Source organism: Oncorhynchus clarkii, chromosome 24 (genome assembly GCF_045791955.1).
Source record: "Oncorhynchus clarkii lewisi isolate Uvic-CL-2024 chromosome 24, UVic_Ocla_1.0, whole genome shotgun sequence".
Classification (NCBI taxonomy): Eukaryota; Metazoa; Chordata; class Actinopteri; order Salmoniformes; family Salmonidae; genus Oncorhynchus; species Oncorhynchus clarkii.
Genome location: NC_092170.1, coordinates 13482922 through 13498338, shown reverse-complemented (window position 1 = coordinate 13498338; position 15417 = coordinate 13482922). Strand labels below are relative to the sequence as shown.

Genomic DNA, 15417 nt, shown 5'->3' with positions numbered 1-15417 from the left:
GCATGAGCCGTTCTCAATGCAACTATCATGTCATTGTTCTCTTGTTTACCCGTCCTCCTTTAAGGTGACGATGACGAAGACACCCCCATGATCAGCGGCTTCTCAGACGACGTTCCCATGGTGATTGCGTAGCAGGACCACCCCTCCTCATCCTCTATCCCTCTACTATACACTCTGCCCTGCCTGTCCCAACCCGTCACCTACGCACCCGTGCCCACGTGGTACGACAAAAGGTCAGAGGTCAAGAAAGAAGGTGCGCCAACACTTTCGTCAACCAACACCCTCCGAGAAAACAGTCTTAATACGATTCCGGATCAAAGGAAGAAAAAGTGAAACGCAACGAGAGATATTTTTTAAAAGAAAAAAACGATGCACTTTTTTGGGATGCGCAATAACTTATTTTTTTATACATAATATATATATATCGGTCAAAGGACTTTATTGGTCGGGAACTGATGCTAACTGTGAAGGATTAGGAGTCTGTCAGGCGAGTCGAGTCGTGTGTTAGTCGCTCTGGGAGAATAGACCCAACTACAAACTAACTCCATAAAGAGCAGTTCATTGCTTGAAGCCAAAATAAGTACCTAGCAACTGGAATATCCAATGCAGAAAAAAACACACCTAAGGAAAGAAAATATAATCAATATACTGTATGTAAAAAAAAATATTGTTCAAAAGTTACCAATAAAAGCTTCTTGAAGGGAGTGAGGAAAACAAGCTCTTGACACAGCATAAATTAACAGTCTTTATGGTATTTATTCAGGATTTATGTCACTTTAAAGAGTATACTATTTGCCCATGGTACGTTGTTTAGTGTCCATACTGAAATCGATCTGAATATGTTACTGTCTGTTCGAATGAGATCGCTTTAATCTGTTGATATTTGATTTGAAACTGTCCGTTGCCCTGAACACAGCATTTCGGCGTCCGCGTAACCAACCAATGAGTAGCGATTAGATGAAATCGATGGCACCAGGCAGTGTCATATAGATCCATGTTCCTCCTACCACCAGCACAGGAGTTGCTGTAGTCTACTCAGCAGTAACAATAACACAAGAGGAGTTGTTCACATTATTAACTCCAAAAAGTCAGCTTGATCATTCTGTTGTGTTTCTCTACTCCCAATGCTGCATCAATAGGAAAACAGTTTGATTTTAGTTGGGTTTTTTTCAGGACCACCACGATGTAAATATTCTTGTTATTCAAATATTATTACGCCCAATCTGCTGCCGTTAGTTTGTAGTGTTTGGAACCTTTGTCTCTGATGTTCTCAGGGAACTGGGTCTTTGTCTGGTCTGACACTGGCGTGGTACCATCATCTGAGTCTTTCGCCAGAACCCTCACTGAGGTACTATCGTAACCCTAGAGACAGCATTTGGAGCATGACGTAATGTTGTAAACTGGTTTTCTGGTTGAAAATATAAAACCAGATGACAAGGAACTGGTCTCTGTTACAGCAAGATATATTTTTAATGACGAGCGCAAGATGTCATGGGGAAAGACGTCATATTTTGGTTGTAATCTGGTCAGATAACCAGATTATTGCATTTTGTGGTTGCTGTTTGTTTTTTTGTTTTAAAAAAAGGACACGTCTAATCTACAACCTAATCATAATTTAATAATATAGACATCATAACGATGTCATTGAAACCACTTTTGCTTGCTGGGATAACAATATGATGTTTAGGTCACAGTGAAGTGGACTGTGTGTCCGGCTCTCTTTCCCTGTTTAGCAAAACGCTTCACGTCAGTTTGATGCGCCAAGAAATGTTTTTGTTTTTACTCTTCCCCATCTCAACCTACTGTGTAGTCATGAACTGAAACGTGTATTTTCCTCTATGCTAAAGAGCCATTTCAATTGATGTGAGGTATGCTTTTATTCATTGACCTGTTTTGGGGTTTTGTTCATGAATGTATTTTATATCTGTGATTTTATGGCTACGAGGCAATGTGGTCCCCCCTCTCCCTCCCACCTCTCATGTGAAATGGATACACTCGCAGTCCTCTCACTTTGTATAGCCAAGAACTCTACTTTGAAGGGTTCACCCCTATACTCTTGGAAGAGAGACCTGATATTGAGTTTTGATAGTGTCTGACTGTAGACTGGTTCAGGGCAGGCATCGCACCCCCAGACTCCAGGACCACGTCCCCATCCCACTGTGGGGGTGACGTCACAGCAGCCCCCCCCCATCGCACTCTCCGGCCCCCGGCCACTGCAGGGCTGCTTTCAATACATTGTTTTGACATTCTTTCCTTAAGGTACTTGTGATTTTATCTCCCCCTTTTCTGTTTTCCAGGCCTTAAATAGTGCTGTAAAGTTACTGATGGGACTGTTTATTTTCTGTGGACTTTGATTTGCCACATATGCCTTATTAGAACACATTGAGTTTGTATGTATGTACTGTATTTATGACGACACGAGTGCACACACACACACACACTCAGTACCCTTAAACAATTGCTAAAGAGAATGATCTGTACTGAAGAGAGAGCAGTAGAAGTCGTTTGTTGTTGTTCTATACAGTTCTATACTACTCCTGTCTGCTTTGGCTGTTTTAAACAAGGCACATATCTACAGCCACCTGATGGATTTTATCTCATGTAGACCCAAGTTTTGACAATTGTACAAAATATACATCTTGATTGTGTGACCGTTTCAACCCCCAACCCTTCCAAAATGTAGATTTTAATTTTTTCTTCTGTAAAATAGTATGCTTAAAAATGTTTTTGCACAGAATATAATGATATTGGACACCGCCATATTTGAATATGTTGATCTTGCTTGCTTATGGGGGTCTCAAGGAAATGAGATGTTTGAGGTACAGTGTGAAGTGTTTTAAAAACCACTTCTACTGAAATAAACTCACTGGAAATGTGCCGAAGCCTCATTTTCCTCTTTTTTCACAGAGAGGATGGATGGATGGATAGACAAAAACAACACTGAAGATCTCTGCTTTCTAAAATGATTTAATTCTTTTTTGTTTAATTTACTGTCTTTAGTCAATGTCCTTCCAACTTCCAAATGCTTTTGATAGAAATAAACAAATCCCCTATCGAGTCTCCTCAAAGACCCTTAACAAAGCAACGACGAACTCAGCCTTGGTTAACCACAATGCTATGAGTAAGTCCTTCAGTATTTGGCAGCGTGAAACAGGAAGGAGTGCATGTAGAGTATGTGTGTGTAGAGGTTCTAGAGGTTCTAGAGTACGGACGTCCTGGAGATGAACTGGGGTCAGTCCTTAATCAGGCCACTCTCACTGTGGCTTTTGACTCGCGTCTCATCTCCTGGTCTTTTCATTCTCTCTCGTTCCTCCAGTCACGCAGAACGACCACAGCTCCACTGACGCTCATAAGGCTTTTATGACTGTTGAGTGAAGGGCATTGTCCATGCTCTCAGGGGAACTTCTGAGAAAGAGAGAGAGGGCTAGAAACAAACAGTGAGGTCATTCCAGCTTTAATGCAGGCTGCACAATTCCCCAGACAGCTCTATGATTAAGTAAAGAGGCAGGTGTGCTTCTGAGACTGTCAGGCTAGGTGCTTTGAAGGTACAAAGTACAGTAATCAATGGAATAGACATCCATGAAATGAAAAAACAGAACAATACAACCGCAAAAGAGAGTAATATCTTTTGTGATTTTAATCAAAGTTTTGAAGTGTTACCTTAATCAAGTGTACATATTTATTTTTTATTTTTTTTTGGGGGGGGGGATAATTGTGTACTTAAATAGTAAAATCATGAACAGCGCTAAGTTTAACAAGGTCATTAGCAAGACGCTCTTCACACTTCTATACTGTATGTCATGCTTTCAGTATATCAACAGCAGTTCAAACTTCATCAAATAAATACTATAATACTTAAAGACGAACGTTGAAAGTTGAATATGGAAGTTGAATTGCTCTCTGATTACAAGGGGTTGAGTTAAATGCGGAAGACACATTTTGGTTGAATGCATTCAGTTGTACAACTGACTAGGTATCCCCTTTCCCTAATTGTTTGCTAAATGTTGACTTGAATGTTTGCTGTATGGTTCATATACAGCACATTATCACACACAATATGTTTATCATAACAAGGTGCACTTCTTGATATATTTGTCCACTTAGCCCTTTTTTCTCAAGAGCATCCCCAGGGGCAAAAGTTCTGTATGACCTCTTCTTTAATCTCTCATTCCTTTGCGCCAGCTCATTGTTGTGTTCCACCTGAAAAGAACCCTCTGACATTGCCGAAAGAAACGCTCCCAAACATAGTTAATAATCTTGAACTTCAAACATGACTTCAAACAACACTGTTATAGTACAGGGAATTAAATCCTGAAAGGGACATTATCATATATTGCCCAAAGAGTAACCAACTGGGCAGTCTCTCTCAGCAAAAATACCCTGTCGGGAACCGCTATTAGAAATATTTGCTCCTTCTCAACTGTCTCCTCTCTGTTATTTCTCGGACTAAACTCGTCTGGCTGTATTTATTTTCAGATCTGACTCGTCCTGGTCAACCACAGACAGCGGACCCAGACATGCTGTGCTCGGATGAATCCAAGTATATTTGTTGTGTAGGCTACAGATTCTTTTAAAAGCTCAATGACGATGTACTGTAACAGACTGCTCTCCTTTCTTTCTTTCTTTCTCTGCTCCAAAAAGAAAGCACTCCACTCTTACGACGTTCTAAATTGAGTTGCGGTACTCCTCTCACCTCTCCATTCTCATCTGTCCCATCAGATTCTGAGGGCAGCTCAGACAGAGAGCACTGACACCACAGAGTGTCAGGATTTATCTGACGCTGTGATGCATTTAGCCCCCACTGTTGTTCAGAAAACACAGACCTGCAGTCAGAAAAGCTCCTTCCTCGGCTCAACTGTTCACAGTAACTGTGCCGTCATACCAGGGATGCTCTTGTCTTTGGCTTTTTTTGTTTGCCTTTTTATAGTGTAGGGCTCCATTTGGGATCCAGACAAGCTTTTCTTCTTTTGTGGAATTGCTTCGTCGTTCTCAAGGCTACCACTAGAGGTCTCACGTGTTCGGTTTCAGAGCTGTCGGAGAAAGACCTGCTTGTTGAAGAAGTTAATTCCTCCCTGTTTCTCTTTTCAAGTCGAAGTTATTCATCTCTTTCCAAATCACAATCACTGTTTATGTGAGTAACGGATGCCAGTGCACTGAGAAAAGTACATTGTTCAAGATTTGAGACCATCAGTTCTAGATTTTGAATGGAATATTCCACATCATGGTATCACTATCGACCTTTGTAGACAACAATGATTTGTTAAACAGTGCTTAAGAAATGACCCCAAACATAAGCGGCCAGGCCCTGACCCTCCCTTCAACTGGTGTAATTTCATGTCAATCACAGATTTGTCTCTCCCTCCCACTCCCCCCTATACAACAGCCAGTTGTTCTGTTGGTGACCTGTCAGTGCATCGGAGGGAGCAGCATTGAGGTCGGTGCCTCTTATCAGCCCCAGCAGACGCAACAGTGGGCTCCAGTGTGTACTGTAGCCAGGAAAAGGCCCGGGCCTTGGGAGGACGATGAGCAGATGCTGGGGAGGAGGGGGGTGAGAGGGTTAGTCTGGATAAACAGCCCGTACTGTCATGGCCAGGCAGCGTTCACCGTACACAGCACAGACTGGACAGTGCAGAACACACACACATCCCAAGGTATTTTTAAACCAATAGGTTACCCAGTTCACAAATGTGTGCATGTCACAGTTTCGGATGAACGTCTTCCGATTTAACAATTGTAAGCCCCATATATAGTAATTTTCCGGCACCATGGTTCTCAGACTCCTACATTGCTTCTGGTAAGTACTCAAACAACCCTGTTACATAGTCCTGTAGCCTACAGTACCCCTCTAGTGGGCCTCAGATTGCTAAGGATTCTCACTGGCCAGAGATTTGGGAGGAGGAAACTTGAACAAGTGTTTATTTCTCAGCCTGGAATCTCCTCCAGCAGAGGGCATGCTTGATATAACACCATCTGTGTTGCCTCCTCAACAAGACATTTATTACTGCCACATTACAGTGTTCCAAGACCCAATCAAACTGATAAACATCATTAGTCAACTACTTTGTCGAATCCTCTTGTATAGAGAGGTGAATGACCTCAAAATCAAAGAGAAAATGATTGTGTCCTGGATGCTGAGACTTAAGATATATTTTGACCTTTTATTTAACTAGGCAAGTCAGTTAAGAACAAATTCTTATTTTCGATGATGGCCTAGGAACAGTGGGTTAACTGCCTTGTTCAGGAGCAGAACAACATATTTTTACCTTGTCAGCTCAGGGATTCGATCCTGCAACCTTTCAGTTACTAGTCCAACGCTCTAACCACTAGGCTACCTGCCTCTCTAATCACTAGGCTACCTGCCTCTCTAACCACTAGGCTACCTGCCTCTCTAACCACTAGGCTACCTGCCTCTCTAACCACTAGGCTACCTGCCTCTCTAACCACTAGGCTACCTGCCTCTCTAACCACTAGGCTACCTGCCTCTCTAACCACTAGGCTACCTGCCTCTCTAACCACTAGGCTACCTGCCTCTCTAACCACTAGGCTACCTGCCTCTCTAACCACTAGGCTACCTGCCTCTCTAACTACTAGGCTACCTGCCTCTCTAACCACTAGGCTACCTGCCTCTCTAACCACTAGGCTACCTGCCTTTCTAACCACTAGGCTACCTGCTGCTCTAACCACTAGGCTACCTGCCTCTCTAAGCACTAGGCTACCTGCCGCTCTAACCACTAGGCTAACTGCCTCTCTAAACACTAGGCTACCTGCCTCTCTAACCACTAGGCTACCTCGAGAGAGAAGGGAGATCTCCTGCTTAGTCATAATTTGTTTTAAAAAATGTATAATACAGGCTATATTAGCCTGTATTATACAGAACTTAGACGTTACCAACGTTTTTCACTTTATTCTAATTATACAAAATAGGGGCCTCCCGAGTGGTGCAGCGGTCTAAGGCACTGCATTGCAGGGGTTTGATCCCAGGCTGTGTCATTACCGGCTGTGACCAGAAGTCCCATAGGGCAGCGCACAATTGGCCCAGCGTCGTCCAGGTTAGGGGAGAGTTTGGCCGGGGGGGGGTTTACTTGGCTCATTGCACTCTAGTGACTCCTTGTGGCGGGCCGGGTGCCTGCAGGCTGACCTCGGTTGTCAGTTGAACAGTGTTTCCTTCCAACACATTGTTGCAGCAGGCTTCCGGGTTAAGCGAGCAGTTGTTAAGAAGCGTGGTTTAAGGGGTCATGTTTCGGAGGACCCTTGACTCGACCTTCGCCTCTCCCGAGGAGTTCCTTCATAAGGAAGGAAGGGCACTCTCCTTGAGTGTTCCTACCATTATCAGACCGTTAGACACTTCACACAGTGGGCTCTATCATGGCCAATCCAATCAGAGGACCATGGAGGCTCCTCAGTACAACTCAGTAGGAGGTTGAAGGTCAGCGACGGGCAGTGAACAGTGTGGGTGCACGTGTGTGGTGTGTAGTTTCTACAGCCACTTGACCAGAGGAAGAGAGTCCACCTTTACCACTTCCCAGGGGTCAAGAGGTACCTGACCCACTGATTGGTTGGGAGCTGAAAGGTCATTAGGCTGGAAACTGATGGCTGGTCAAGGTCAAGGACAGGCTTGCGATAGAGAAGGCAGGCCGTTGTGGACAGCAAGCCACAGCCATTGTGGTCTATTGTGACCACTGTTAGGGGGAACTCAAAAGGCACTTTCCCTCTGAGAAGTCTTTGGATGTCCAGGTTGAAAGAGTTATCCTTGTGGACATGTCAAGATAATGACATTTTAACTTGCATCATAAGGGTACCTTGGTATTGTTTTTTTTATATGAAAATGTCTGTCTCAATAGCTACTTTAGGTTTCCATCCATTTGTCGAAAGATTTTCAGGTGGATATTTTAATATTCACACAAAAAGAGATGCACATTTTCAGGCAGCGGTGTGTTTCCATCAAATTGGCTAGTGTAACGTAGTGTAAATAAAAAGCTGTGCATGATTACGTAGTGTAAAGAAAAGCACTTTGTCATAGGACCACACAACATAGCATCATGTGACTGCACATTTACTGCGACATGATGGCTATTCTATCAAAAGATGTGCAAAACAAAAATTCACTGCCATTTGTGGCATTATCTATTTCCCAGACAAAATAAGGATCCACCCTTTCAAACGTATTTTGGTTTTGTCAACATTTAGGAAAGTTTACCGACAATTGCTTTTTCCAACAGGCCTGGCCTGAGTTTTTTTTATCCGACAGGCAGCCTACTTTTTACTTGCATAAAAAGGGTTGGATGGAAACATGATTATTGACTAACCTGGCTCAGTAAGAAGGTGACATTTCTCTGAAGGTGAATAGTCAACTTGCAATAAGTTTTTTGCTAAGAAATCGATTGTCTGTGTACCCTACCAAGTGGGCAACATTTGGCACAGGAAGTCATAATGATGTTTATTTGTAAGTCGCTCTGGATACGAGCTAAAGGACTACAATTGAAAGATGTCATTTCTTTGTAAACGTCAGTACCATGATATCACACAACAACAAAAAACATCCGCCTTACGTCATTGCAACCAGTTCTGCCCACTGGGTAAAGTGTTGGGTGAACAACCAGTTCTGCCCACTGGGTAAAGTGTTGGGTGAACAACCAGTTCTGCCCACTGGGTAAAGTGTTGGGTGAACAACCAGTTCTGCCCACTGGGTAAAGTGTTGGGTGAACAATCAGTTCTGCCCACTGGGTAAAGTGTTGGGTGAACAACCAGTTCTGCCCACTGGGTAAAGTGTTGGGTGAACAACTAGTTCTGCCCACCTGGTAAAGTGTTGGGTGAACAACCAGTTCTGCCCACTGGGTAAAGTGTTGGGTGAACAACCAGTTCTGCCCACCTGGTAAAGTGTTGGGTGAACAACTAGTTCTGCCCACCTGGTAAAGTGTTGGGTGAACAACTAGTTCTGCCCACCTGGTAAAGTGTTGGGTGAACAACTAGTTCTGCCCACCTGGTAAAGTGTTGGGTGAACAACCAGTTCTGCCCACCGGGTAAAGTGTTGGATGAACAATCAGTTCTGCCCACCGGGTAAAGTGTTGGGTGAACAACCAGTTCTGCCCACTGGGTAAAGTGTTGGGTGAACAATCAGTTCTGCCCACTGGTTAAAGTGTTGGGTGAACAACCAGTTCTGCCCACTGGGTAATGTGTTGGTTGAACATCCAGTTCTGCCCACTGGGTAAAGTGTTGGGTGAACAACCAGTTCTGCCCACTGGGTAAAGTGTTGGGTGAACAACTAGTTCTGCCCACTGGGTAAAGTGTTGGGTGAACAACTAGTTCTGCCCACTGGGTAAAGTGTTGGGTGAACAACCAGTTCTGCCCACTGGGTAAAGTGTTGGGTGAACAACCAGTTCTGCCCACTGGGTAAAGTGTTGGGTGAACATCCAGTTCTGCCCACCTGGTAAAGTGTTGGGTGAACAACCAGTTCTGCCCACCTGGTAAAGTGTTGGGTGAACATCCAGTTCTGCCCACCTGGTAAAGTGTTGGGTGAACAACCAGTTCTGCCCACTGGGTAAAGTGTTGGGTGAACAACCAGTTCTGCCCACTGGGTAAAGTGTTGGGTGAACATTTACATTAGTATTAAAAGCAAATGACTGCTGGGAATGTCTAGCAGGATAGGGTGCCGAAAGCCAAGTTCAAACTTTCAATCACTTCCCTCTGCTTTGGGAGACGTGTAGGTTGACCTCGTCAGAGAAACCGATGGGACACAGCTGGGACTTTTATTGTCATGCAATACTGGTTCTATTATTCCAAATATTGGGAGTTAACCACTCCTTAGTGTGGAACCACTCCTTAGTGTGGAACCACTCCTTAGTGTGGGACCACTCCTTAGTGTGGAACCACTCCTTAGTGTGGAACCACTCCTTAGTGTGGAACCACTCCTTAGTGTGGGACCACTCCTTAGTGTGGGACCACTCCTTAGTGTGGGACCACTCCTTAGTGTGGAACCACTCCTTAGTGTGGAACCACTCCTTAGTGTGGGACCACTCCTTAGTGTGGGACCACTCCTTAGTGTGGGACCACTCCTTAGTGTGGAACCACTCCTTAGTGTGGAACCACTCCTTAGTGTGGAACCACTCCTTAGTGTGGAACCACTCCTTAGTGTGGGACCACTCCTTAGTGTGGGACCACTCCTTAGTGTGGGACCACTTCTTAGTGTGGGACCACTCCTTAGTGTGGAACCACTCTTTAGGCTGGAACCACTCTTTAGGCTGGAACCACTCTTTAGGCTGGAACCACTCCTTAGTGTGGAACCACTCCTTAGTGTGGAACCACTCTTTAGGCTGGAACCACTCTTTAGGCTGGAACCACTCTTTAGTGTGGAACCATTCTTTAGTGTGTAGCATGTGTGATGACTATGGTTTCAGAGAATACAAATCAGGAAAATAGCACCTTGCATTCTCAACATTTCTAATAACTCCCATTTACTACCAACACACACACACACACACACACACACACACACACACACACACACACAATCAGTCCAATCTTGACCTTTCCAATAAATATACCTTTCAATCCACTTCAGCCCTGAACTCGGCTACCATATCAATTGTCACGATGGCTAGCACTGTCCTGGTGCTGTGTGGGGTTTTATTGGAGGATCATGCAGGTCTTTCTAGCCAATTGGAGAGATTGGTGCTGTTCCTCTCCTAGCAACAAGACTCCCTAGCTGTGCTGTGCTGCTAGCTAACTGACACCCAGAAGAAATGTTTTCTTTCTTTCTCCTTTCAGTCCATCTGTCTTTCATTCTTGTTATCGTTGACGGTTTTATGTCATCAAACATACCGTAGCCGTCCACAAATTGTGAAGCTGCCTCTGGCCACAGTATAAATAACAGTAGACTAGAGTACACAGGTCCTTACTTGGTGTGAGTGTCACAAGATGCATCATTTTACCAGTCTTTTCTTTGACTTGAGTGAAACTAAAATCTCATGTACAATTTTCTGTAATTTCTTTAAAAGCCTGTATCATTGATACAAAGGAGAGGACTTGAATTAGAATAGAGAAATTAAGTCAAATCTTCCAAGTCAAAGAGACGGGTAGATGAAACCATAGTCTGCAGTGCAGTCATATTGTGAGATAAATCAAGAGACAGAACAGAACATCTTATTTATATCGCCGCAATAATGACAAATCCATTTCTGTCTTAGACTCTTTCTCCAACTCCCAAATTGCACCATATCCCCTATATACCTATAATGCATGACTTCTAACCAGAGCCCTATGGGTCCTGGTCTAAAACAGTGCACTTTATAGGGCATAAAATACCATTTCAGACTGATTCGAGGTGTGCTACCACTCCGGACAGTGGCCACTATCATATTCTCTCCATGGCGACTGCTGACCCTTTTCAGTGCATACTTCCTAATAATAGCGGGCCTGGTCAGGTTGCTATGTTTAGCTAGGTTTCAGTGAGTCTCCATCAGGACTGGGGCTAGCTGCCTATATCCTCACAGAGTGGACAAGGTTGAGAAGGCTTACCCCCTCCTAGCCCTTCTGCTGTTTCAGCATCAAGCTCAGGAGTCAACCCTCAGCTCAACATACGCACGCACGCACAAACACGCACGCACAAACACACACACACACACATGGATGTGCGCACACACAAACGTAATGGCAACTTAATGACAACTGTGAAGTGTGAGAAAGACCAATTTGACTTTTAAACCCTCTGGCTCAAACATGACCTCTTGTGAGAAAATTTTGGAGCAAACCCAGTGTCCTGATATTCCTGCTGTCCCCCCATCAAACAAATTCATGAGCTGCATTTAGTCCTTTTCCTAGATGCCGGTTTAAGTTTAATTCAGCTTCCTCCCACTTCCACAGTTTTGGCCACTTGCCCTGCCCTGGCCATGTTTTAACACATTAATACAGATTTTTAAAATTATTTGTAAATATTTGAAGAAGGCTGTTGGCACTCTACTGAATCATTTTCACCTCTTTAACACTGTGTCTAAGTACATACTTGTTTGCCAAAATCACAGACTCCCTTACGTACGGTGGCCTACTAAGCACAAACCATATATATGCATGTACGTATAAATCATTTTACGCATATTGCTCATTGTAGATGTAAATGTCTCTTCCTTAATGTCCTTGGTGCTTTTTAACATTTTGCATAGCCTAAAATGTGAGCCTTGTGAGTTCTTATTTTTTGGTCTCCAATGTTAGACATCTCCCCAGCATTGAACAAGGCTGGAGGTGTTCTGTAGCTACAGAGACTCCCTGTGGCTTAAACCAATACAATCCCTTCCATGTGGCGAGAGGGTTATAGTAAGCCCCATAGGCATCTCTGAGGAGGGTACGAGTTTGAAATGAAGACGTTAACGGCACAGGCACAACCTACCGAGTCGATGCTTTGCTTGCATGTGCATTTGATGTTCTTTTCCTGTGAACTCTTGTTCCTTCAGTCGTTGTGAGGGTTCTCTGGTCTTCAAGAGTGATTGTCTGTCCGTCCATCTGTCAAGGGCGGCGCCTGGACCTGGGTGACTACAGACAGGCCCAGTGTAGATATGATCATTTCCTCCTGTGAGTGAATAACCCCCAAGCACACAGTATCCTGGCAACATAAAAGCCACGCTTGTTGTTTGACCTGTGTTGCACCGCTGATCACTCATTGTTCTGGCACATTAATATCCGTTGCAAATCTGCTTATTCTCCAGATTCCATCAATACGACTCGGACAAAGGGATGGTTATTGCAGGGCCCTTCTGAGAACAAAAAACAGAGGTTGCCAACGTGTTTCTTGATTCTCAGGAACCCCAACAATGGGAGGCTGTGTGGGACAGTAGGGTGATTGATGGGCATCGTGCTCTGCAGTGTGGGATGGCTGCAGTGAGTCCACGTCTCTCTCTCCCTTGCTCTCTGGGGTGAACACAGCAGAGCAGCTGCCATTCAAGCCCTTTTTTAGTCAGTCTCATCCACAATACCTAAAGCTAATGCTACCATGTAGGGTAAGGCTCTCTCCATCTAAGATGGGAAGTTGGGACTAGCAAGATTGCAGAGAGGCATTGAAACGGCCAAAGATGAAAGATGACTTGAGTGTGAACCAAAAATACACGTAATTGGCCCCCTCATAATAGGATGCGTTTGAAATGACCTATTGCCAATAAAGTGCACAAATTTTGACCAACACACTTTGTAGGGAATAGGTTGTCTATTAAATAAAAAATAGTGCACTGTTATAGGGAAACGGTTGACCGTTTAAACCTTCACCCCATCACCTTGATGACTCCTCCGTCCTCATCAGGTTCATTTCTGACACTCTGCCCCAATCTGCCAACTTCCCAAGTTAATAAAAACACAAAATGTTCTCTCCCCCCCCCCCCCCCCTTCCCAGCCCTCCGCTACCATTCAATCACTGAGGCCATTACCAAACAGCGTCTGGGGATGTGGCTGGGGCAACGGGCATCCTGGGAGAAAATGTCTCTCTGGTCTGGACACGGTGCCACATTAGGCCGTGCCAGCTTCTTTCACATGTCATTACTGGTGAAAAGGAGGAAAACTGGGGCCCCCAGTCCCATGTCAAGCCAGGAGTGTGTGTTAGTGTGCGCGTGCGCATTTGCACGTGAGAGAGAGAGAGAGAGAGAGAGAGAGAACTGACATGTGTGGTCACTTTGTGATATAGATGGAAACCATCTGTTGGCTATTGCAGTGACATTTGAATGGGTATTCTGTGGCTGCCTGTTGAGCGGAGCAAACCTCCCACATTGGCATGGCATTGGCTGGAAGTACAGTATGTGCATTCAGATGGCTACTTGTGACTACTTGACAGGGAAGAGAGGCGCAGCAAAGCATTTTACACAAGATCAATGGAAGACCATTGAACGATCATGAAATCCTAACACAGAGAATCCCGCATTCATATTAGGAAATATTTGCGTGCCTCTTTTTGAATACCTCTGAATTCTTACCCGTTCGTTCACACATACGTTTTACTGGCCTGGGTTGTGTCTCCAAGTGTTTTTGACTTGCTGGTTTTGAAAAAGAGCTTTGTTTTCAAAAACAATTACTATTCTGTCTACTTGTTAAATGTTTGTAATGTCTTAATGTAAAGGTATTGTTTGTAATGTATTTATAGTTCTGTGTTGGACCCCAGGAAGAGTAGCTGACATTATTGTGTCTGCAAATGGGGATCCTAATAAAAAGTTGAATTCAAAGTGTAAAGTAAATACCTTCAGGACTGAAAGATTCTCTGATTGAATGGAATCCCGTCCATCATGTCATGTGTACAAAAATATCACATTATAGACTACAGCAACTGAATGAGATAGGTGGCAGTAGCATGTGAGGAGGAATGTCAACCTCCATGTACATTTTCTGCCCAGATGAATTTTTTTAGAGGATTGAAATCAATCTAATCATGTGTAACGAGTATAACCTGAACTGTATAGGTCCGTCTGACCAATGCTGACATCAACACATTATTGATAGCCAACCCAAAGAGGAATGACAGTTCTTTACATTCTAGACCAGGAAAATAAACAACCCATTTTTGTTGACCCTGTCCGAGTACTCCGATAATAGAAAATGCAAGCGTCTAAAAATAAGTTAAGCAACTGGACCTAGTGTATTTGCGACAGCTCTATTCTGAGCCTGGGTTAAATTATACAGACCCCAGGGACTAGTGGGTCAGGTGGTCTGAAAGATGTGCATTCCTCAGCAGTACACATACATACTGTACACACACCTCCACCCTCTCTGAACCCCCTGCAGGCAGGCGTAAGCCCCCATTGCTCTCCTAGACTTTCCCAGCTGCAGGAGTTGGAGGCTTTATACCCGTCAAGGACTATGCCCCAAATGGCATCCTATTCCCTTTTTAATAGGGCTCTGGTTAAAAGTAGCGCACTATATTAGGAATAGGGAGCCATTTTGGACACAGTCATGATCAGATAGAGGTTCTGCTGCCCCTGATCCTCTTCAGCAGTAGCCATTCTGATAAGGAGATCATCGTAATGACACAACCTCCGGAGTCCATTTGTCGCTCACTCCGAAGTTTCGGAACAGCAGGAAGTGGCAAGTAGAAAATGGGTTGTCTGTTTTTTATACTGATGTGCCAGGATGTCCCTTATAGGCTACAGACAGTGAGAAATCTGAAAACAACACGATAGGTCAGTGCAACCATGAACGATATATGTCAACGTTGTGTGTGTGTTATTGCTGTACTCTGATGGGGCAGCAGTTGGGAGGGAGGAGGGGGGACTGGAGACAAGCTGCCGTCTCCCTAATGTACTGAACTTGTGATTGGCTGGGATTTCTGACCGCATACCTGATACTGACTCACCTCTAATGGCCTTCTTCCTGTAGTCAGGCTCAGACAGGGCTCCTTTCTCCTTTTATCTCTCCCAACCTCCTTGTTACAGAGATCAGGTTGCAAAAAGGAAA

At 44.2% G+C, this 15417-nt stretch overlaps 1 protein-coding gene across 2 annotated transcripts in view; it reads left to right on the top strand.

Annotated features, from left to right (window-relative positions):
* Window positions 1–2877, top strand: part of LOC139382526 (sortilin-related receptor-like) — an 82205-nt gene extending 79328 nt beyond the window's left edge. For both annotated transcript variants that reach the window (XM_071126622.1, XM_071126621.1), the window contains exon 48: window positions 65–2877. In XM_071126622.1, the coding sequence (XP_070982723.1) occupies window positions 65–132 (68 nt within the window). In that variant the 3' untranslated portion in view covers window positions 133–2877. The remainder of the gene's footprint in view (window positions 1–64) is intronic.
* Window positions 2878–15417: the final 12540 nt, after the last annotated feature.